Source organism: Schistocerca americana, chromosome X (genome assembly GCF_021461395.2).
Source record: "Schistocerca americana isolate TAMUIC-IGC-003095 chromosome X, iqSchAmer2.1, whole genome shotgun sequence".
Classification (NCBI taxonomy): domain Eukaryota; kingdom Metazoa; phylum Arthropoda; class Insecta; order Orthoptera; family Acrididae; genus Schistocerca; species Schistocerca americana.
In genome coordinates, this window is record NC_060130.1 from 874,765,350 (window position 1) to 874,788,200 (window position 22,851).

At 38.7% G+C, this 22,851-nt stretch overlaps 1 protein-coding gene across 1 annotated transcript in view; it reads left to right on the forward strand.

Moving 5' to 3' along the window:
- Positions 1-2,535: 2,535 nt before the first annotated feature.
- LOC124556516 (omega-amidase NIT2) overlaps positions 2,536-22,851 on the forward strand; it is a 33,775-nt gene continuing 13,459 nt past the window's right edge. Inside the window, exons 1-3 of the mRNA XM_047130471.1 lie at positions 2,536-2,785; positions 10,920-11,066; positions 12,741-12,925. Coding sequence (XP_046986427.1) covers positions 2,773-2,785; positions 10,920-11,066; positions 12,741-12,925 — 345 coding nt within the window. The 5' untranslated portion in view covers positions 2,536-2,772. The remainder of the gene's footprint in view (positions 2,786-10,919; positions 11,067-12,740; positions 12,926-22,851) is intronic.

The following is a 22,851-nucleotide window of genomic DNA, read 5'->3' on the forward strand; positions in this document are numbered from 1 at the left end:
GCCGTCGAATGGCGCTAGCTGCGCAGCATTTGTGCACCGCCGCCGTCAGTGTCAGCCAGTTTGCCGTGGCATACGGAGCTCCATCGCAGTCTTTAACACTGGTAGCATGCCGCGACAGCGTGGACGTGAACCGTATGTGCAGTTGACGGACTTTGAGCGAGGGCGTATAGTGGGCATGCGGGAGGCCGGGTGGACGTACCGCCGAATTGCTCAACACGTGGGGCGTGAGGTCTCCACAGTACATCGATGTTGTCGCCAGTGGTCGGCGGAAGGTGCACGTGCCCGTCGACCTGGGACCGGACCGCAGCGACGCACGGATGCACGCCAAGACCGTAGGATCCTACGCAGTGCCGTAGGGGACCGCACCGCCACTTCCCAGCAAATTAGGGACACTGTTGCTCCTGGGGTATCGGCGAGGACCATTCGCAACCGTCTCCATGAAGCTGGGCTACGGTCCCGCACACCGTTAGGCCGTCTTCCGCTCACGCCCCAACATCGTGCAGCCCGCCTCCAGTGGTGTCGCGACAGGCGTGAATGGAGGGACGAATGGAGACGTGTCGTCTTCAGCGATGAGAGTCGCTTCTGCCTTGGTGCCAATGACGGTCGTGTGCGTGTTTGGCGCCGTGCAGGTGAGCGCCACAATCAGGACTGCATACGACCGAGGCACACAGGGCCAACACCCGGCATCATGGTGTGGGGAGCGATCTCCTACACTGGCCGTACACCACTGGTGATCGTCGAGGGGACACTGAATAGTGCACGGTACATCCAAACCGTCATCGAACCCATCGTTCTACCATTCCTAGACCGGCAAGGGAACTTGCTGTTCCAACAGGACAATGCACGTCCGCATGTATCCCGTGCCACCCAACGTGCTCTAGAAGGTGTAAGTCAACTACCCTGGCCAGCAAGATCTCCGGATCTGTCCCCCATTGAGCATGTTTGGGACTGGATGAAGCGTCGTCTCACGCGGTCTGCACGTCCAGCACGAACGCTGGTCCAACTGAGGCGCCAGGTGGAAATGGCATGGCAAGCCGTTCCACAGGACTACATCCAGCATCTCTACGATCGTCTCCATGGGAGAATAGCAGGCTCCATTGCTGCGAAAGGTGGATATACACTGTACTAGTGCCGACATTGTGCATGCTCTGTTGCCTGTGTCTATGTGCCTGTGGTTCTGTCAGTGTGATCATGTGATGTATCTGACCCCAGTAATGTGTCAATAAAGTTTCCCCTTCCTGGGACAATGAATTCACGGTGTTCTTATTTCAATTTCCAGGAGTGTAGAAATTCTTCGGTTCTTCCACTGACTATGTGGGTTATATGTTCCTACGTTGTGGTAATTTAATGAGATCATTAGAGAAGCAAGTAGAAGAGAATAAAATTTCGCATCTTTTGTCCTCTTTTTCAATGTGAGGGTGAAATAAGTCTAAACAAATTATTAAAAGTTTCACTGTCGATCCGCAGAAAGTTGATGTAATCATCAGGTGCCAGGTGTAACACTGACATTAACAGTTTCTCATGTATATATTTCTTCCTCATTTTAAACCATTTCCTGGACCATCTCTTGATTTCTGCTGCTTTAAACATAGTGCCAGAGTCAATGTCAGAAATACCTTTTCTGCGTTTGTAGCCATTTCCACTAGTCCAAAATACAGTACACACGAGAAGGGTCTACTTCAAATGTAACGTTAAATAGACAAGCGTGCTTGGTACGTGTACGGGCTTGTTTGACACAATGGTGGCTATATAAGAGCGAATTTAACAGACAATTTACCTCTTTTTACGAGAGCCTCAACGAGTTTTTTTAATTGTCCATTAGAAGCAAGCTGCTGTAATCATCGGGTTCTGAGAGTAATATTTCCTAGCAAATTTTTATAGGTAAATCTCTCTTATTTTAAGGCATTCCCTGGACCAACGTCTCGTTTTCTTCTATTTTAAATACAGTGCCAAAATCAATGCCGGGACTGCTTTGTCTGCATTTGTAGCTGTTCTCACTACTGTTAAACGACTCGCTAACACTAACAGCGTCTGCTTCAGAGTATAGTTAAACTGACATACTTTTTACTTGTGCGGATTTGTTTGACAAATCCGCGACTAGGCAAGGGCTGATTTGACGAACAGGCTTGCGCGTTTACGGAGACCTTAACACTTCTGATATTTTGATGTTCTGTACAAAACAGCGTCCATTACACCACAGGTACGATATTATGACCAATAATTTGGAGTATTCTTCTCGTTTTAGAGTTATAGTTCTTCTAGATATTTTTGCACGTCTTCAAACCGCCCCACACCAATTTGAACAAGCGCCAAACACCAAATACAGGTTGCGCTATCTATGCTACAGTATGTGCAACATTTAACACGCACTACAGACGTTCAGACAGAAATGTAGACAGCTGATTGAAGTGTTTACAAATTAACATCGCCACAACTACAAAAAGAAACACACGAGCGGTGTGATAACGCATGCTCATTGAGAATGACTAGATGATATAAAAAATATAAATGTTATACGGAAGGTTGGATGTTTGTTTCCATGAGCGTAGATGGTAATAAACAAAATAGCTAGTGGATCCACGGTCTTGGTTCTTCGAAACATTGTGTTCTTCCAGCTGTGCAGTTGACATTGAACTTTGACGGTCACGTGTTAAACAGATAACAGAATTATTAGAGGATTTTGTTGTTCACAAGTCATTCCTGCATATCGTGCGTTGTCAGAAACGTGCGAATTCGGCTGAAGGTAGCATCTAACGCCGGCAGTTTTCAACGATGTCTTCAAACAGTGAGAAATTTGCTTCCAACCATATTTTCTGTTTGTGTACAACAATGATTCAGTCGCTGTTTGGCGTCATTTCTAGTGTGTTGCACCCATTTATGTTCAGTTAGGGCGGTAGGTTTCTCAACAAGTTCGTTCCTTAATCAAGGCTTATAATCAACTATGTGTACGTTGTAGACTTCAAGCCCTTGACTCTTCGTACTTTCTGACCAGAGAAGTGCAGTTATGTGTAATTACATTATAGGTTGTCACATTCTACCAGAAAAAAAATATTTCGAGTATACAATTCGGGCACCAATAATTTGACTCTAATCTGCCATACACAAATGCCGAAACTTGATATCAGTACCACCTCATTTTTCTCTCGATCCACCGTCAAGAGTTGAAAGTGAAAATAAAAACGTAAGGAAGAATCAAGCTTGAAATTGTATTATTTGTTCAACAGTACTGTTTGGAGCACTCCTGACTATTCAAGTCCTTTTTCTTCACTATTCCTCTTCTGCATCTCTTCCATCATTTTCGAAATAAGAAAAACGTAGCGATATGTATTCATCTAAAATCTTACGTAATGTTACTGGGCTTTCAGTATTGCTCCTTTTTTAATATGACCTTTTTCTAGGCAGACATATACCGTAAGTTGTGCCGTATTTTACTTTCTGTTTTAGGTTGTGTGTTAAAGTTTTACAAGTTGAGTGTTCTATGTTGAATTTCACATTTTTAACATATCTACGTTGCACTGTAATTTGTAGATGATTCACACTAGTACCTTTTTTGTTCATTTACAATTTATTGAAACAAATAAATTGTGATGGTAAAGTAGGCATACACCAAAAAACAATGACATCTAACATTCTAAATGTTCATTCTCCAGTTGTCACTCAAATATATAGTTTCTCAAAAATTTGCTGACTTCTAAAATCTACAAACCCCATCGTCATAAGGCATACTTATTTTAAATATATTGTGCACATTTATCTTGAGCTGTTGATTTTTATTATTCTGCTTTGATCCTGGAACTGTCTAGTTCATGTGGATGACGACCTTTAATGTACGAGCCTCCAAAAATGTACTATGATGGAAGGGTATTAAACTCTGAATTTATGAGTATTCAAACAGAAACAAACAAATTGTAACTACTGAAAAAATGTGAGCTTTAACTTCACATCAGTTTGCTCAAAAACAAATAAATGTATCCAAGAAACATTAAAGAGAAAATTGTTGAAACTCGCGCCCTAAGAAAATTTGGGATCTCTGAATTCAGCAAACCAAATAATAGAGGATACAACAAGTAAACAAACAATACATACCATGCACAGTTTCATTCACTGCTTTCTTATGTATCTGAGGAAATGATACTCAGGGCATAAACATATTTAGAATGTAAAAAGTGTGTTGAAGGTAATTTATGGCTTTAAAAAAGTAGAAAATTGTGAATTTTGTTTCACTGAGGTTGGTGTTATATATGTTTCACGTATTTTTATCCATGAAACACACTTACTCAACAGGAACTCTCTCATGAAAACTTGTAAAACAATGCAAAAAGATGATATTCACTGTTATAGTACCAGAGGACAATCAAAATCTACCAGCTGTTTTCCAAAACATCATCCTATCAAGAAAGTGTACTCTACTGTGGTGTTAAAATATGCTATAACACACTAGAAGAAGTACAAATCACTCCAAAGTCAATATTACAGAGCAAACTAAAGCTGTTTGTCATAAAGAACTGTTTTTTTTCTGTACAAGAATTTTTAACATGAAAGCACAGCAACTTTTCTTTGAATGTAGAGAACCTTAACTCCAGAGTTTGTGAATGTGTACATATTTTGTTATCCTGACCTGTCTAGGAGCCCATGTATACCCTTTACTCTGTGCTAGAGTTTTACAAAAGAGATGACAGTGTAATTTCAGGTGCAAGAAAGACAGACACACTACCAGTAATGAACAATAAACAAATTTTTGTGGATTTGTGTAACAAAGTACTCCATGAACTAGTAGCTAAGCTAAGTAATTCTAGAGAAGATAATTATATCCTCTCAAACCATTAAATATGCCAAGTAAAGACAGTGTAATCTCTTTGATTAAAATAATTAATAAAATATTAAATTAAGATAATTATTGAAAATTTCTGTTGTCAAACCAGTTCACAATAAAGGAGACATGGCACCCTGGTTAAGTATGAACCTATTTCACATATATCTATAATATAAATGATGATAAAATACTGTATGCATAAACAGATGAGCGAATAGTTTGAATCTAATGTCATACTTAGTTGCTCAGAAAATTGGTTGAGCTGAAGTGTTTCTGCAGTCAAAGCAGTTACAAGCATGGTAGCAAAGGTATATACCCTAGTAGCCGTTAAAATTGCAGTTCCCTGAAGGCAACATGCAAAAAACTTCAAATTGGTATGAAGTGTACTACATGCTTGGATGCAGATATAATGAGCGTTTCAACAGAAAGCACATTTTAGTAATGCCAATTACATTATAAAAGATAAGATGAGGCTTTTCATTCAGAAATCACATTTGAAAGTTGGTTATTTGTGAGATCATCAAGTTAGGCTTCATGTAAGAAGAATAAATGTTTAACAGCACATGTCAGAATTCAACAGTGGCAGAATCATTGCCTATCAAGATAGAGGTTTGTAATTCTGCCATGTTGCTCCTCGCATTGGTTGAAACCCCCAACTGTCATGCGAATGTGGTATCAATGCGCTCAAGGGGGCCATACTAAATGTCATGCAGAATGTCAGTGTCCCCATGTTATTAGTGCTTGAGAGGACAGACACATTGTTTACTCTGCTGTGCAGGACCTTACAGCCATATCACATACTTTTATTCAGGAAACGGTCGTCTCTGCAGCAATACAAGTATCCACACAAAAAGTGCAATGATGTCTGAATCTCCACAGACTGTGAGCATGACGATCATGTTGCAGTTTCCCTTGATGCGACAGCAGAGCGAGTCTCATTGATAGTGGTACACCTAACAACAGTACTGGACACATGAGTGGCACCACATCATGTTTTCGTACGAGTCCCATTCTGTAGTCAGCATCACAATGGATGTCTCTACATGTGCCAGCTCCAAGGAGAATGGACATTGCCAGACTGTGTTTGTCACCTTCATGCTGACATGGTGGTATGGGACGCCATTGAGTACACAAAATGACCACCTCTGGTTAGTGTAACTGGTAATTTATTCTACAAGCAGTACATTTTTGGAGTGTTAAGGCCAGAGGCTGTGCGCTGTCTCCAAGATGTTATCTTTCAACAAGATAATTCAGTACCACACATTGCTCATGCTGTCCTCTCCTACCAACACACAAAGAGCATTTGACTTTTGCCTTGGCCAGCACAGTTTCCAGATCTCTTCCCAAATGAAAACCTGTGGCAAGGATTGCTTGAGGACTAGCATATTTCACTCATCAGGTATTATGACTGATGAACTCTGGCACAGACTTCAGCAAAGCCTTTGGTAGAGTAGACCACACAATTCTGATAAATAAACTGGAAGCTCTAGGTATAAGAGGGGTACCAAATAAGAAATAAGTGGTTTCGTTCATACCTTTTAAAAAAATAAAAAACTTCGATAATGTCATAAAATGCATTTCTAACCCAGAATACATTAATATTGGAGTCCCCCAGGAAGTGTCCTTGGATCAATACTTTTCTAGGTATATATCAATGATTTTCACCCAGAGTGTCAAACGTAGTGAAACCATACTGTTTGCTGATGACAGTAACATTCTAATCAGTAAAACATCAACAAATGTACAAAGCTGAAGAAACACTTATGCACATATGCAGATGGGTAGACAAAACAAATTAACTTTAAATGTAAAAAAAAAAGACAGTGTTAGTTTCCGCATAAAAAGAAAGCATTAGTTTCCACATCAGCGGAAAACACAAAAATAACTCTTTAAAAGTGAAATATCAGCTCATAGAGTGTGTATTACAAACAAAACTTCTAGTGAAGCATGTTGATGCACAACTAAAACGGACTGAGCGTGTTACTGCCCTTGGTAAATAAACAGCTTCAGCATGCTTTGCACTTAGAATAACAAATTCTGTGTGTAGTAGCTAATGCACTGGAACAACGTATTTTGCATATGTTCCTTCTGTGATGAGTTATGGGATAATGTTGTTGGGAACAAATGAGCAGAACAGACAGATAATCTTTAAGCTAAAAAAAAGGGCTGTATGCATTGTGAAAAAGTAGCAAGAGAACTCACTGCATTGAGTTGTTTAAATCAATGGGAATCTTGACTGTTCCATGTGAGTATATTTTGCAAATATTGATCCACATTAAAAAAGATGTTGATCAGTATCTAACAAACAGGTCTCTACACAAACATCGAACCAGATCCACCCACCAGTTACATCTCAATATAAACAAAACAAAAACCCAAAATAGTGCCTTATATAATGTAATTAAACTGCACAATAAACTACCACTAGAAATCAAAGACAAAAGTGAAATATATGCCTGCAGGAATACCTTAAAAATTATTTTTGAGGAAGTGTTTTTATACTGTAAACGAATACCTGAAATGATGTGTAAATTTTGTTGACAATTAAAAGCCATTTTACAGTATGTTCAGTAGAACAGTGAAATACAGTAAGGCACGAAGTGTATGTATGTACTTATGTGTGTAACTGTGTACATTTATGTATATCTGTGCCTGTATTTTACATTTACATTGTCAATGGATGGATGGATAAATAAATATAAATAATAAACCTGGTCTTATGTGAAATATGTAACACGTCACTAAATCAAGACATTTTTCCAGAAAGACCGAAATATACCACTGCTAAACCCCTCTTTAAGAAAGGTGATATGAGAGATGTCAGTAACTACCGACATGTTTCACTGTTGACATCATTTTCCAAAATCTTTGAGAAGGTGAGGTGTTCTGCAATAATATCTCATCTTTGCAACAATGATATCCTTAGCAAATCCCAGTTTGTGTTTTAGGAGAGTTACTGTACTGAGAATGCCATTTACATGTTCATTCACCAAATTTTGCATTGCCACTTGGTATTTTCTGCACCATATTTAAGGCATTTGACTGTGTACTTCACAGTATTCTCATAGATAATTTGAAGTTTTATGGAACTGATGGTATAGTAAATGCTCTTCCGTCTGATATCTAACAATCAGAATTAGTTCTTTTTGCAGATTACACTACTATTGTAAGCAATCCAAACATACATACAGAAGTAGAAGAAATGGTAAACAACATTCTTTAAAGTGTGATTCTCTGGTTTTACGCAAATTGTCTCACCCTCAGTTTTAAAAAGACACAACATATTCAATTCTGCACACCTAGGGGCACTACACCAATGATAACTGTAACACATGGAGAGGAAATAATAAATGGGGTGGAAACTTCAAAATTCTTAGGTGTCCATATTGATGAGAATAGGTGTCCTTATTGATGAGAATTTTAACTGGAAAAAGCATGTTTTGGAACTCTTAAAACAATCCAGGTCAACCACATTTTGCACTTAGAATCATTGCAAATCTTGGGGAGAGAGAAATCAGTAAGTTGACAAATTTTCATTCAAAATTTCGTATGGAATAATGTTCTTGAGTTACTCACCTTTAAGAAAGAAAGTCTCAATTGCTCAAATATCTGCTGTAAGAATAATATATGCTTCTCACTCATAATCGTCTTGTAGAGATCTGTTTAAGGAGTTAGGCATTCCCATTACTGCTTGACAGTGTATTTATTCCCTCATGAAGTTTGTTGCAAATAATCCACTACAGTTGAAAAGGAACAATGATGTACATAGAATGAAATTTTCTCTCTACAGTGGAGTGTGTGCTGATATGAAACTTCCTGGCAGATTAAAACTGTGTGCCGGACCGAGACTCGAACTCGGGACCTTTGCTTTTCGCGGGCATGGCTAAGCCATGTCTCCACATATCCTTTCTTTCAGGAGTGCTAGTTCTGCAAGGTTCCCAGGAGAGCTTCTGTAAAGTTTGGAAGGTAGGAGATGAGGTACTGGCAGAAGTAGAACTGTGAGTCGTGCTTGGGTAGCTCAGTCGGTAGAGCACTTGCCCGCGGAAGGCAAAGGTCCCGTGTTTGAGTCTCAGTCCGGCACACAGTTTTAATCTGCCAGGAAGTTTCAATGATGTACATAATTGCAATTCCACTATATGGAATATATAATATAACTGTGAAATGGAATTGTCATCAACAATTTGTCATTGTAGATCCAGACTAGTATCAACCAACACTGAAGGAAATAAAGACATAGTAAAAGAGTTGAAGAAATAATGCCCAGGTGCCGATGATATCCAGTTTGTGTGTGTTCAGAAGAGCAGAATGCAATTCAAGAGAAACTTCACCAACTAATAGTGAAGATGTGGACAGTGTAATAAAGTGTAGGAGGTTGGAGACCAGTGATAATGTGTGTAATTTGCAAGGAGGTTGACTGTAAAAAATGTACACACAGTTTCTCTCCTCCATACATTGTGCAGATTTTTCCCCAGCTGTGTGTTAGGTAGAAGTAGGCCATCAGTGGGGGCGGGGGGGGGGGGGGGAGGAAAGATGAGTACCCGGGTGGTTTTCAGAAAGATTCATCCACATCTGTGTGCTCTGACAGCTCAGTGAGATTTTGTGCATGTGCTTTTTGTGGACTTCAAGGAAGCCATATGACATTATTCACTTTAGAAGCCTAAAGTACTACATGGTACAGTTCGGGATACCTAAGGAATGTATTACCCGAGTTAGAATATGTATAAGTAACACAGAAAGTAAGGTGAGACTGTACAATACAACCAGAGATAAATTTATATAGTCATGTTGTTCCTCTTTGGAAAAAATAATGAAAGTAATGTTCTGCAAAAGTCACAAGAGAATCCCAGCTGGTAATAGGATTATCACTAGCTGGGCAACTACTGACAGTGTGACCATATCATCAAGGTCCAATCAAGAAGTGGTGAAAATGAGTGAATGATGCCATGGAGACTGCAATGAGTGCGACTGATGCTGTAAATGAACCAAAGAGAGAATATCATGTCATTGGTAGGAAAAATCAGGATAGTCATTTGTTTATTTGTGCTACTAACTTTCCAACTGTGCACCCCTACTGAAAACATATTTCATCATTGTGAAGTCACCAGTGTGCTTGCCACAGGAAGAGCTGTGGGGCTAGTGATGCGCTACAGCAAAAATAGCATGTTAATAACGTAATGCTGTATTTGTAATTTAGTTGGATTTTATAGCTTGCAAACTTGAGTAGCATTTCCTTCTTAGTTTAATAAAACAGTCAGTTATATTAGCCACTGGAACTACGAACAGAAGTGTTCATTTTTCCATGTGCTTTACTAAACAAAAAACGAATTGCTAAAATACTTTTCTTGATATGCTTAAAAATATAAAGCTTATCAGATTTCTCATGATCTGAAATATAGTGGTTATGACACTGGATTGTATTTTGTAGTGGAGTACAAATCCCTGACACACTATCCAGATCTATGTTTTTCATGGTTTTTCCTAATTTCATGCAGGTGATGGTTACAGTTTCATCAGTGAAGCCGCAAGCAATTTCCTTCTTCATCATTGCCAGTGTACTGTAGTGCTCAGTTGTTAATGATCTAAATGTTGGTGGGACATCAAACAATAACCTTTCCTATATTATAAAAATGAAAGCTAGAGGCAAACTTAACACTCAAATCATCATAGAAACAGCGAGAACTTCATAGCCCACGTAAAACATCTAGTACAATTTGCAGTCTTCAGTGATCACTAAAAATAGATTACTCTTAGTATAAATTAATAATTTTACTTCTACAATGGGTTCAATCTTTCACATTGCACACCTATAAATATTGTAAACTGAAGTCTGCAGCGGTATTTTTCTAACTGAATGTGAAGGCTAATGTCAGGAACTAGTGTAGGGATTTTGATACAGGTTTCACTAATTGATACACTGATTGATGAGGAAGGTTTGTGTGTGTAATTTATCACCACTATGCCAGACAATTTGTCCAACAGTAGAAACTTAGAACCACCCCTGCAAAGCTGCAGTGGGTCACTAGTGATATAAATATGAAAAACATTTGTGTGAGGCATCACTGATTATTAATAAAATTATCATCTTTTTATTTTATTTTTTTCTTAGAGTTCAGAATTGCACTGGTTCAACTTGTGGTTGGTGGAACAAAGGAAAATAATGTAAAAAAAGCCATAGACTTCATTAAGCAAGCGAAGGAAAAAGGATCTGATGTTGTCATTCTTCCTGAATGCTTCAACTCACCATATGGAACAAGTAAGAACACAGAAATTTCAGTCTCTCTCTCTCTCTCTCTCTCTCTCTCTCTCTCTCTCTCTCTCTCTCTCTCTCTCTCTCTCTCTCTCAGCTTTAAATGTGTGGGGAAAATTTCTAACTTTTTGCAGATAATTGGTGAAATTGAAGTTAGAAGTGAAATAATGCTTATACGGTTCATTCATTAAGACTGGCCAATTATTTCTACTTTCCTAATTAAAAAAGATGAGGAGGTTCACCATCCTGAATGATGTCATTGACAACAGAACATGAAATTGTAATATATAAAATGGCAGCTGCTATTATTGTCCGTTATTGTAGCTTAATATTACCAATACTTGCTTTCTGTGACTGTGTATCTTTAGTATGCTCTGTTCAGAAATTTTTAAGCTGGTTGAGTTTCTTGCACTTTGAGCTGAAGTCATTTATTGTTAAATCTGTTATTGTTTTCTGGTTTATTTTGCACTTTTAAAGTCTGTGCTGCTTCTTCCATAATTACTCACTGCTGTACATTTTGACTGGATTCACTAGTTGTTTTCTAAGAGCAGAAATATTGTGTACAGACTTTTAAGTAGTTATGAATTATGTTCATGCTGTTGTCATGGTTTGCTGTTAACTATTATGCAGCTAGTGTTTTACGCGTCATATAGCTTTGAACTGGCCAGTAGGATAATTTTTGTAGGTGTGAAACCCAACAGGAAGTTTGCCAGGAGGAAGAGAATGATAGGAGCTAACTCCCAGCCAAATTAAGTGTACACAAACAAATTTTCATTATATTTTACTGTACATGTAACAATGGGCATTGGGTTACTTGTTTTGTCCCTAGGGTTATTCAGTTCCTCTATTCGATGCCAGTGCTCCATACAGGGCAAGTAATTTCTCAAAATGCACATTGTTCTCACCATCTGCTTGATGTTTTCTTTCTTCCTTGCTTCCTCATTCTTTTCTAAAATCATCCCACCTCTTCATTTTTATTTCTTTTCAGCAGTCTGTATTGTGTCATCTTAAAATGACAGAACCAGTTTCCTTCCTAATCATGCCCAATTTTGAGCATGTCCTCCATCACAAATGACCTTATTGTCAATGAGAAATGAAACCATGATCTTATTTTTCCTTCTGTCTGTTTTGACTGTTTTTTACTACCATTTCTCTTTCTAGAATTTGAAATGTTTTGGCGGAGAGAGAGAGAGAGAGAGAGAGAGAGAGAGAGAGAGAGAATGAGAATGTTTTAGCTGAATCCTTTTATGTTTTGCTGGTATCCTTTGTATTCTTAAAGTTTTTATTGTGTAGCTTTCTGATTTATTTGTTGACGATTTGGAAGGACAGATTGCTACTCTCCATATAGAAAAGGTGTTCAGTTGTATACAGGCACAATGAAAAAGACTGTTAAAATGTTAATTTGGATAAAATCCTTATTCTCCAGTAGGAAACATGCACATATTCACATGCTAGTGCCCTGAGACAGTGCCTATGTGTGTTGTACTTGTGTGAATGTGTGTGTTTTCTACTGCAGAAGGACTTTAGCTGAAAGCTTTATTACTTTCACAGTCTTTTTCATTGTGCCTGTCTGAGGGTCAGTGCCTTCTCCACATGATATGTAGCAATCTATCCTTCCCATATTGTTGTCATTCCATCCTGGACTTTCCATTGTTTGATTTATTAATTGACATATTTCAGAATATTTCTCCAGTTATGCTGAGGAAATTCCCAGTGGTGAGACAAGCAAAGCATTATCACAAGCAGCTAAAGAAAATAATGTCTATTTAATTGGTGGGTCTATTCCTGAACGGGATGGAAATAAGTTATATAACACTTGCACAATCTGGAATAGATCCGGCCAGATGGTGGCTAAACACCGAAAGGTAACTTGAAACTACTGATTCCAGTTGGTAAATAAACAAATGTCCACAAAAGACAGACGTAAAGTTAAATTCACAGCTCATCGAACAGTTTTAAACATGTTGCAAATGTGTAGCGCATTAACCGTCTGGCACATAATAATATTTACCCACAGGAATAAATACTAGGGATTGTAGGAATGTCAATGAGGTTGATTTTTCAGTATCAAAAATTTGTGATGCTCTTTTTACATAATCTCAGAGTAACAGTTCTGAAGCATATACTTTATCAGGTATAGCACATTACTCTGTTTGCCCTAAAACAGATGTGGTGTTATGGTTTGATAAGTGAACTGGGGTGAGAATAATTGAAACAGAGGTGCATTTTGTTACAGTGAGATCTTTCCATGAATTTTAACCATTAGCTAGTTATTTTGAATTCCAAAACGTTTTGTTAACTTCCACTTACATAGGTAGAAATGTCCATCATAATAAGATAAGAGAAGCCAGAGCTAGCTTGGAAAGATTTAGATGTTTGTTTCTCCCACATGCTGTTTGAGAGTGGGATGGTAGAGAAATATTTGTAGTCTGGAAATGTAGTTGAAACTTCTTCAGAATCTGAAAAAACTCCAAGAGAAATTGTGAAACACTTGGGAAAGGATCATGCTTTAGTCAAATGTTTTGTTTATAAAAAAAATTATTTTGGCCATATATGGATATACAGGTTGCAATATAAAATTTCCTGTACAGATTTTGAGGACTTGTAGTGGGGACCAAGATGGTTAAGTTTAGCATTGGAACTCGTGTCCAGAAATACATCGTTTTCCTGCTACTCACAAAATACTACAGCAAATGTTGCTCTCTGACTCTTGCTGTGTGCTATCTAGGTCTACTTAATAAGTACGCTCCATGTGATGATTACCAACAGCAACACTGGTACCTTTGTACCATGTTCAGTTACACTTCATCACCAATCCCTGGTCCTCCGGCACCCACTGTAGCCATAACCTATACCAGTAGGTCTTCTTCAGACCCCACAGTGGTCTTGTAAATCAAGGATTTCATGTGACCCAACACGTAGAAGTCAAGCAGGTTCAAGTCAGGCAAACATGCAGACCAAACAGTCAGGTCACTGTGACCATCTATCCACTATTGCCCAAATCATTAGTCCTATGACCTCGGAACACACATGTGAAATGAGGTGGTATACCATAATGCTGGAACCACAAGTTTTGATGCACATGCAGTTGTGCATCTTCCAAGGGCCCATGCAGCATGCCATCAAGAAATGACAAGTATGCATCACCCATAAGATGTGGTCGATTAAGGTATTGCCCAGTCACATGTCCAGCCAGTATCCCTGTCCAAGTGTTCAAACCATATTGTTCCTGAAACCCATGGTGGCGAGCAGCATCCTGATTTTCATCATCTCACATGACTGTTGTGGTAATTGAGAACACCTTCCCTGGTAAATTGGGTTTAATCCGTAAAAAGGATCTGCCTTGGGAAGTCAGATTTCACCACACAACATTACAAGAACCACCTGTGGAAGTGGGCTCATGATGTAAAATCCTGTGGCTGCATTGCCTGTAACTTCTGGGGGTGGTACTGGTGTAACTGCTGTTCATGTGTAACATGCCAGCCAGTTTGGTGATCCACAGTCAGTCTACCTGCTATGTCTCTGGGACTCATCATTGCATCTTATTCTACTGCATGAAGTACAGCCTCTTCAAACTTGGATATGTGGCACTGCCATGGAACACCACAGTCGGGCCTGCTAGTGGGGAATTTACATGTTTCTGAGGCCTGCTGGTACATTGTACCAAAGAGGGAGTGCAAAGGTGTCTAACAATGTGGAAAACCCTGTGCATACAACTGATGTTCAGCCTTCCCATTGCATTGAACTTCACTGTACAGTAAGATCATATCAGTATATTCTGCAAACATGTAGTTCACTATGGTCACCAGTAACACACTAAAAATTAAATGTACATACAGCTTGCATTCTGTACTGTAGTGAATGATTACTAGTGCATGATAGTACAGTGTGAACAAAGACAACCAGCACAACAGCACGTACAAACCTCTCTGAGTAGATCACAAATTCAACTGAATGGCATGTAAACAAACTTGTAGTGAGCATGGGACATAAGGTGATCTGTGAATGACCAACATAATACCCTAGTCAGTGGCACTGAAAATGCAGGGGATCTGAATGTATGTTGTGGTATTTTCTGTGTAGCAGGGAAACTGTACATTTCCATACGTGACTTCCTGTACCGAACTTAACCGTCTTGGACCTCACTACACTCCTTAACATCTGTAAATGGAATTTAGTTACACCCTGTATTTATCATTTAACTTCAAGGCACATGGTGTTTATGAGGCCCAGTTTCTGTATTTATTTATGTATGTATGTGTGTATACAGGGACATGTATAACGTAGGTAAAGAGTAGAATTTTCTGTGTATTCTTGCAGTCGACTCAGGATAATGCAATGTATGATGATGTCTGCACATTTTTGTATACATTGGTTTTCCTTATGTTACATTGCAAGATTTGTGCCCAGGAGTACTTGGAAGCTAATGCAGGGTATTTCCATAACAGCACTCAAAAAATGTAACCGGGCATAGAGAATGCTCCGCTGAGCAATTTGAGGCAGGGAACGTGGGGTTGGAGATGCCATGTTAATAAGGAGATGTGGAAGTAAACTTTTCTACTTCTTTGCCTAGCATTACTGTTTTCCAGCTTATTTACAACCAACACACATAAAAGTTTGCATGTACATTCTTCGTTTTGTGCAAGGAAATGAGGACAATGAGCCTGATTACTAGGACGTATTTCCTGTTCGCCTGATTAGAAGGGAAGGTCCTATCCCATGGAGTGCAAGGTCAGCCGACCTGAGTCCCCTGGATTATTTCCTATGGGGATGTCTAAAGTCACTTGTGTATGAGACCCCAGCGGATACGGTGATGGAATTAGTTGCCAGAATTGTAGCTGCCTCTGATTGGATTTTAAATGCACCAGGGATATTTGTCAGGGTGCATCAGAATCTTGTTCGGTGATGTCATGCCTGCATTGAGGTTGATGACCATCAGTTTCAGCACTTTTGTAAGATGCAGTACAAATGGTATGTTCATTGTGTCAATGTTGGTATTTGCAGTTAACTTAACTAATGTAAATTAAGCTGGCTTCTCTGACCCCAGGTTCTCTACCTCAAATTGTTCTGTGGAGCATCCTCTATGTCCTGTCAAATTTTTGCGTGCTTTCATGGAAACGCCCTGTGTAATGTTTCTAATGTCATTAACATTTTTATTTCTACTAGTGCAGGTATCTATATGATTTAACTTTTTTGCTTTTAAAATTTAGATTTTTTTATAATAATCTAAAGTAATGTGCCTTTCACATATGTGTAATAGACTGTTGATCATGAACATAAAGTTTGGAACTTGTCCAGTACATGAAATAACCGTTAAATTGCAGTGAAGGTCAAACAACAGTAAAAGACCAACACCAAATCTTCATTTTACAAACTACTACAATTTTTCATCATAATTGTCAGCTACAGTAAATTCTGACAACAATGTAAATGGATAACACAAATAGTATGATTCAATCTTTTTGGCATATACCATCTGTTTTAGTGCATACAGCTGTAACTGCTGTCTACATCAAAACATGGTGTATGCATGTTGTCAGAAGTGGTGCCACTTAGCTCTTGTTTAAAAATGAAAGCACCACAGCATGGTAGCAGCTCATCCATGACAGCAACATATTTTAAACCGTGTTAAGCCCATTATTAATCTGTAAATGGAATTGATGAACAAATTGCCCACTATGCAATGCTTGCCTGGCACACCTATGAAATTCTAGCTGGATACCTATGCAGTGGTTTCCTTAAATGGTTAAGATATGTACAGTAAAATAGATTGTCTGCCATTACAGCAAACTGAGAAACATCTCCTGAATTATAATGAAAAGGAATTTCACCTCATAGAACAAATAACAATGACCTTATCATACAAGAAATTAAAGCAGGTCTGACATTTCTCATCACTGTGTCTTCCACAAAGGAGAGAATTTTTGGCTTTATAATTTTTTTGAGTTTTGCTTTTCAGATTCATGTCATAGAGAACTAAGGGTTATATGCTACACAGTAACCTAAAAGAACTATGTAATCAATGTTTGAACCAGAACTGGAATGTCAATTAAACTACAAAGCACATGTAGCACTGAAGAATTGATCTTTCCTTCAAATCTGCAGAAATTGTATGAACCTCCTACATGCCTGGTCATAAATTGTAAGTGATGTGGGAACCTTTGCCTATGTGGCCTCTTTGAACTACAGTAAATCTGATAATTTGATATGTGTCCTCTTCCTCATTCCCAAAGAATTCACATCAAAACTAGCCTGGAACCAGTATTTTTTTCTGAAACTGGCTTTTCAGAGACTTTCTGTTTTTGGAATGTACTCTGTCAGAATTACAATAGTAAATCACTCCGTGATGAACAATGCCTTTCTTGTAGCATCTAGCACTAGAGTTTGTGGAGTACCTTGATAATACTCTTGTGCTGTCTTAATGATTCTGTGATGAAACACACTATTATTTGTGGGCTCTTCTCTATCTCTTCTATTAGTCTTACCTGGTAAGGATCCCAGAGTGATGAGCAGTACTCAAGAGTCAATCAAACAAGTGTTTTGTGGGCCACTTCTTTTGTTGGTAAGTTACATTTCCTGAAGATTCTTCCTCTGAATTTCAGTTGAACTACTATTTGTGTTAATGTGTTCATACCACTTAAGGCCACTCTGAATGATTACTTCTAAATATTTTATGCTAGGTACTGTTTCAAGGAATTTGTCATCAATAGTGTAGTTGTACAATAGTGGATTTCTTATCCTTTGTATGCACAACATATTACAATTAAACAATGGAAACTCCAGGTTGCAATACCAACAATATAAGGAAAAGGACAATTATTCATGTTCAGGGTCAACTGCCAGTCCCTGCACCATTCATCAATCCTCTGCAGGCCTTTTTGTGAATTGCTACACTCTTCTGGCATTGCTACATTGTTGCAGATGACTGCATCATCTGTGAATAGCCCCATGTGGATTTTCCAACATTTTCTAGTAGATCATATATACAGCAATGGTTCTATAACACTTCCTGGGGTATTCCTGAAATTATGTTTACATCTATCCATTTTGTTCCATTAAGACTAACATGTTGAATTTTCTCTGCAAGGATGTCTTAAATTTGTTCACAAATCTGGTCTGATACATTGTAAGTTCATATTTTTTCACTAAGTATGGCTGTCCAGATTCCTTCCTGAAATCTAAGAACATGGAATTAACCCAAGTGCTGATGTCTACAGCACTGTGGATCTCATGGAGGAACAGAGTGAACTGAGCTTTGCAAGATCTCTGTGGAATCTATGTTGATTTTTGTGGAGGAGATTTTCATTCTCCAAAATCGTCAATACATACATCCATAGACTGTGCTCCGTAATTCTACAGTGGGTTGATGTCAGAGATACAGGTCTATATTTATGTGCATCTGTCCTACGACCCTTCTTGAAAATGGGAATGACCTGCACTTCTTCCATTTGCTAGGTACCCTCTGTCACTCCAGTGACCTACGATAAAGTGCTGCTCTTTAGCTTAATCTCTGCAGAATCTTGCAGGTATCTAATCTGCCCCTGATGTCTTTCCACTACTAAGCATCTGTAGTGTCTTTTGTATTCTGTGATCCCTTACCTTAATATCTGCCCTTTTGGTGTTCATACAGTGATTGAAAGGAGGCTCTTCTTTGGTGAAACAATTTCAGTGGACCAAATTCAATACTTTAGACTTCTCTCTGTTATCTTCCATTTTGGTACCAGTATGATTCCTGAGTGATTGAATAGATGATTTTGATATGCTAACTTATTTACTTATAAATAGAAGAAACAAGTCAAAAACTCAAAATAGTGTATTATACCATGGAATAAAATTGTACAATAGACTGCCACAAGAAATAAAAGATTGGAGTGATCCACACATCTTCAGCATCAAAACCTAAAAAAATATTTACTAAATAATAGCTTGCACACTGTAAATGAATATTAAAAATAACCATAAATAGTAACTTAATGTTCATGAACTTTGTGCTATGTAACAATTTATGGCATGATTAAAAAAGGAGAACTAAGTATAGGAGCTATAAATACTGTAAGAGGAATGTTTATTTTAATAAGAATTATTGTACGAACATTTCACGTCATCCATACAATGTATATTGTTCAACAGATGAATAAATAAATAAATGTAAGACCGAAACCTCTTATTGCTTTTAGTCAGATCGGTTGGCGGAAGGTTACTTTCATAGTCACTGAAGGCAGCAATGATTGCTCTTGTTACCCTTATTTTTGTTTCATTCAGCTTTTATTTGTCAGCTATGTTTTGACTTCTCTTGAATCTGTGATGAACCTCTCTCTGTGTACAAGCAGTTTTCTAACGAGATTAGGAAACCATGGTGCATCTTTTCCATCCCTTAAGACCTTACTTGAAACAAGCTTGTCAAGGCATAGTGCATGATGGTTTAGAATTTTTTTTCCATTTGTGCTCTGCATCCTCATTCTCAGCACTGAATATTTGATGTCGACTACTCAGATACTCGGCGATTTTTATCCTATCACTCTTGCTAAGCAAACATATTTTCCTATTCTCCTCAACATTCCTTGTAGTAGCTGTAGTCATAGATGCTATCACAGCTTTATGTTCACTGATACCCTCCTCTATGTTAACTGATTTGAAAGTTCCAGGTCTGTTTGTTGCTAGGAGGTCTAAGATGTTACCTTTATGAGTGAGCAATTTTTGGACAAGACATTCAGAATAATGTCAGATGAACCCCTGTATGCAGCACCATTTTTGATCGCATCACTCTGCCTTTCTATACATAGCAAGTTGAAATCACCCAGTATTACAGTAGCACAATCAGGAAACTTGAGTGACAAAATTCTTCCAGCATTGTTTGTAACCGTTGATTAACATGACCCTCAGTGAATTAATTTTCTTGACAATATTATTATTGAAGGGAGATAAGAGGAACAGCCTACAAAAAACCCAGAAACATTATTGAGTCTGTTGCCAGACTTAAATAAGTGCTGTTTTTTCCTTGAAGCAAGAGTTGAATATTTAAGATACATACGAAGTTAGGAGAAGTTAAACCTAATGAATAATCATGTTAATTGTGTCGATGAATTATCTACACCTTAAAACCAGAAAGAACTGCAAGTTTTCATGGGAAAAGTGAACTACTATGGGAAATTTATTCCTAATGCAGGAACAAATTTGGATGGTCACAAGAGTGTTATAGAGCTTTTCTGTCTTTAAAAGCTGGCCCCCCACCATGTTAAGTAATGTACACAACAGGTAACTGTTTGATAGTGTGTTCTGTAAGTTCCACGATGAAGAAGAGCCTTCAGGGATGTGAAATAAGTCAACTTATATGTTAACAGGCAGTGGCTACTTCTGTATAGTATATTAACAACAAATTATGACTAGTGCACTTAAACTATAATTATGGTATTAACCTCTAGACTACTTTGTTGGGAGAAAAACAGCTACTTTAGAAAAAAGCCATTGCTCCTGCACCTCCCATGCTACTCAGCTCCTGTTCTTCTCTAACATAGCAAAAAATGCATTTATGTGACTTAGCAAGGACCACAGTCATATCTATATACTGGGAAAGTAAGGATGTATCTAATACAAATGTTAGGGTTACATGGAATTCGCATTCTTGAGTCCTGGTATTCTGATACATTGTAGCAGTAGTCGCTAATGAGATATTCTTTTACTTTGTTTTTAAATATTTAGGGATTTTCAGTTTTCTTCCTGATGTACTCTAGGAACCTGCACCTTTTGCACCAGAAAGTAAAACGTCCTTCTGAACCCTAGCAAGGGATGTCTACATAACCTTTGTGGATAAGTGTTGTGGTTGTGAATTGTTGGGTTCATACTAAATTCATTCGTGTTATCCACATTTACCGAGAGAGAGAGAGAGAGAGAGAGAGAGAGAGAGAGAGAGTGTGTGTGTGTGTGTGTGTGTGTGTGTGTGTGTGTGTATTCTCAAATTTTATCAGGTAGATTTTCCTAATGAAAAGTCTGAGAGTTTAGCTATTACTGTCTGCTAAGTCATTAATGAATAACATGAGCAGTAATAGCCCTATTACACTTCCCTTGGGCATTACTTCAGTCGCCATATATAACTGTAATATGTTACATTGTGCCTGCCAAGAAGTTTTTGATCCAGTTGCAAACATGTTTAGGTATCCCATATAAACCCATTTTCCTTAGGTGTTGATGTAATACTGAATAAAAAGTTTTCTGGAAGTCAAGAAACACCAGGCCATCCTGGTATCCTCTGTATTTGGCATTTAGGAGGAATGGATCTGAGTACTATGGGACTTAACATCTGAGGTCATCAGCCCCCTAGAACTTGGAACTACTTAAACCTAACTAACCTAAGGACATCACACACATCCAAGCCCGAGGCAGGATTCGAACCTGCGACCGTAGCAGTCGCGCAGTTCTGGACTGAAGCGCCTAGAACCGTTTGGCCACCGCAGCCAGCTTAGGAGGAATACAGACATCTAAAAATGAGATTGATAGTAAGAGCAAAATGGCTAAGCAGGTATGACTAGAGGACAATTGAAAGGCTGTAGAAGCATGCAAAACTAAAGGAAAGGTAGATGCTGCCTATAAGAAAATTAGAGAGACCTTTGGAGAAAAGAGAAACAGTTATATCAATGTCAACAGCTCAGATATTAAGCCCAAAAACGCGAAAGGCATCGAAACCAAAAAGATTCTCTACGTTACTATGGTCGACCACAAATATGGGAACAGTGCGAACGACAGATTTGTAAGATACCTCAGCATCAAATTGTCCCAAGAGAGAAATATTCTGTTTATTGTAAGTCCGTAATTGCCTAGTGACAGGTGACAGGATTGGAGAACCCAACTGAAGATACGTCTGAGAATTGATGATAGTGGCAGCAGAACCAGTATCCACCTGCATGCGAACATCTCAACCAAGTATTTGGACAGTGAGGAATAACTTCCCTGAAAGGGAAAAAGTGCAATTGACAGACAACACAGAATCAGAATCAGCGTCATGTTTATGAACATCATGTATGCGGTCGGATTTGCAAATGGATGACACATGACCCTTTTTTTTGCATTTGTGACACACGGCCCAACGTTGTGAACAATCTTCTCGTGAATGTTTCGTAAAACACCGCGGACATGAAGGAAGTTGCCGTGGGTTTTGCTGCAGTTTCTTAGATGTTTGTTTATGGTTAGGCCGAGGCTGCGCTTGGGAGCTAATACTGCAGCCACGTCGGCCGGCAGGGACACACCACACGTTTTGTCAACATCGCACAGAGGTTGTATTTCCCCGACATTGCCCCATGCCTCTGTTTGCGCTCCAGTGGCGCGAGAAATTTCAAAAGACTGGGCAATGGATAGAACTTCATCTAGAGTCGGATTTGCCAATTGAAGGGCACGTTGCCTAACTTCTTTGTCGGGCGCCGATCGGATAATAGCATCCCGTACCATGGAATCAGTGTAGGATTCTTTGTGAACCTCAGTAACAAATTGACACTTTCTACTGAGGCTGTGAAGTTCAGCAGCCCAAGTGTGATAGGATTGATTCGGTTGTTTTTGACAACGATAAAAGGCAACGCGAGAGGCTACCACATGCATTTGCTTTTGAAAATAGACGGACAGAAGTGAGCACATTTCAGCAAAGAATAAAGACGCAGGATCTTTCAAAGGAGCCAATTGCGACAACAACCGATACGTTTGAGGTGAAATCCATGAAAGGAACAGAGACTTACATGTTTGTTCGTCCGCGACATGAAATGCCAAGAAGTGCCGTCAAAGACGTTTTTCGTAATCAGACCAGTCT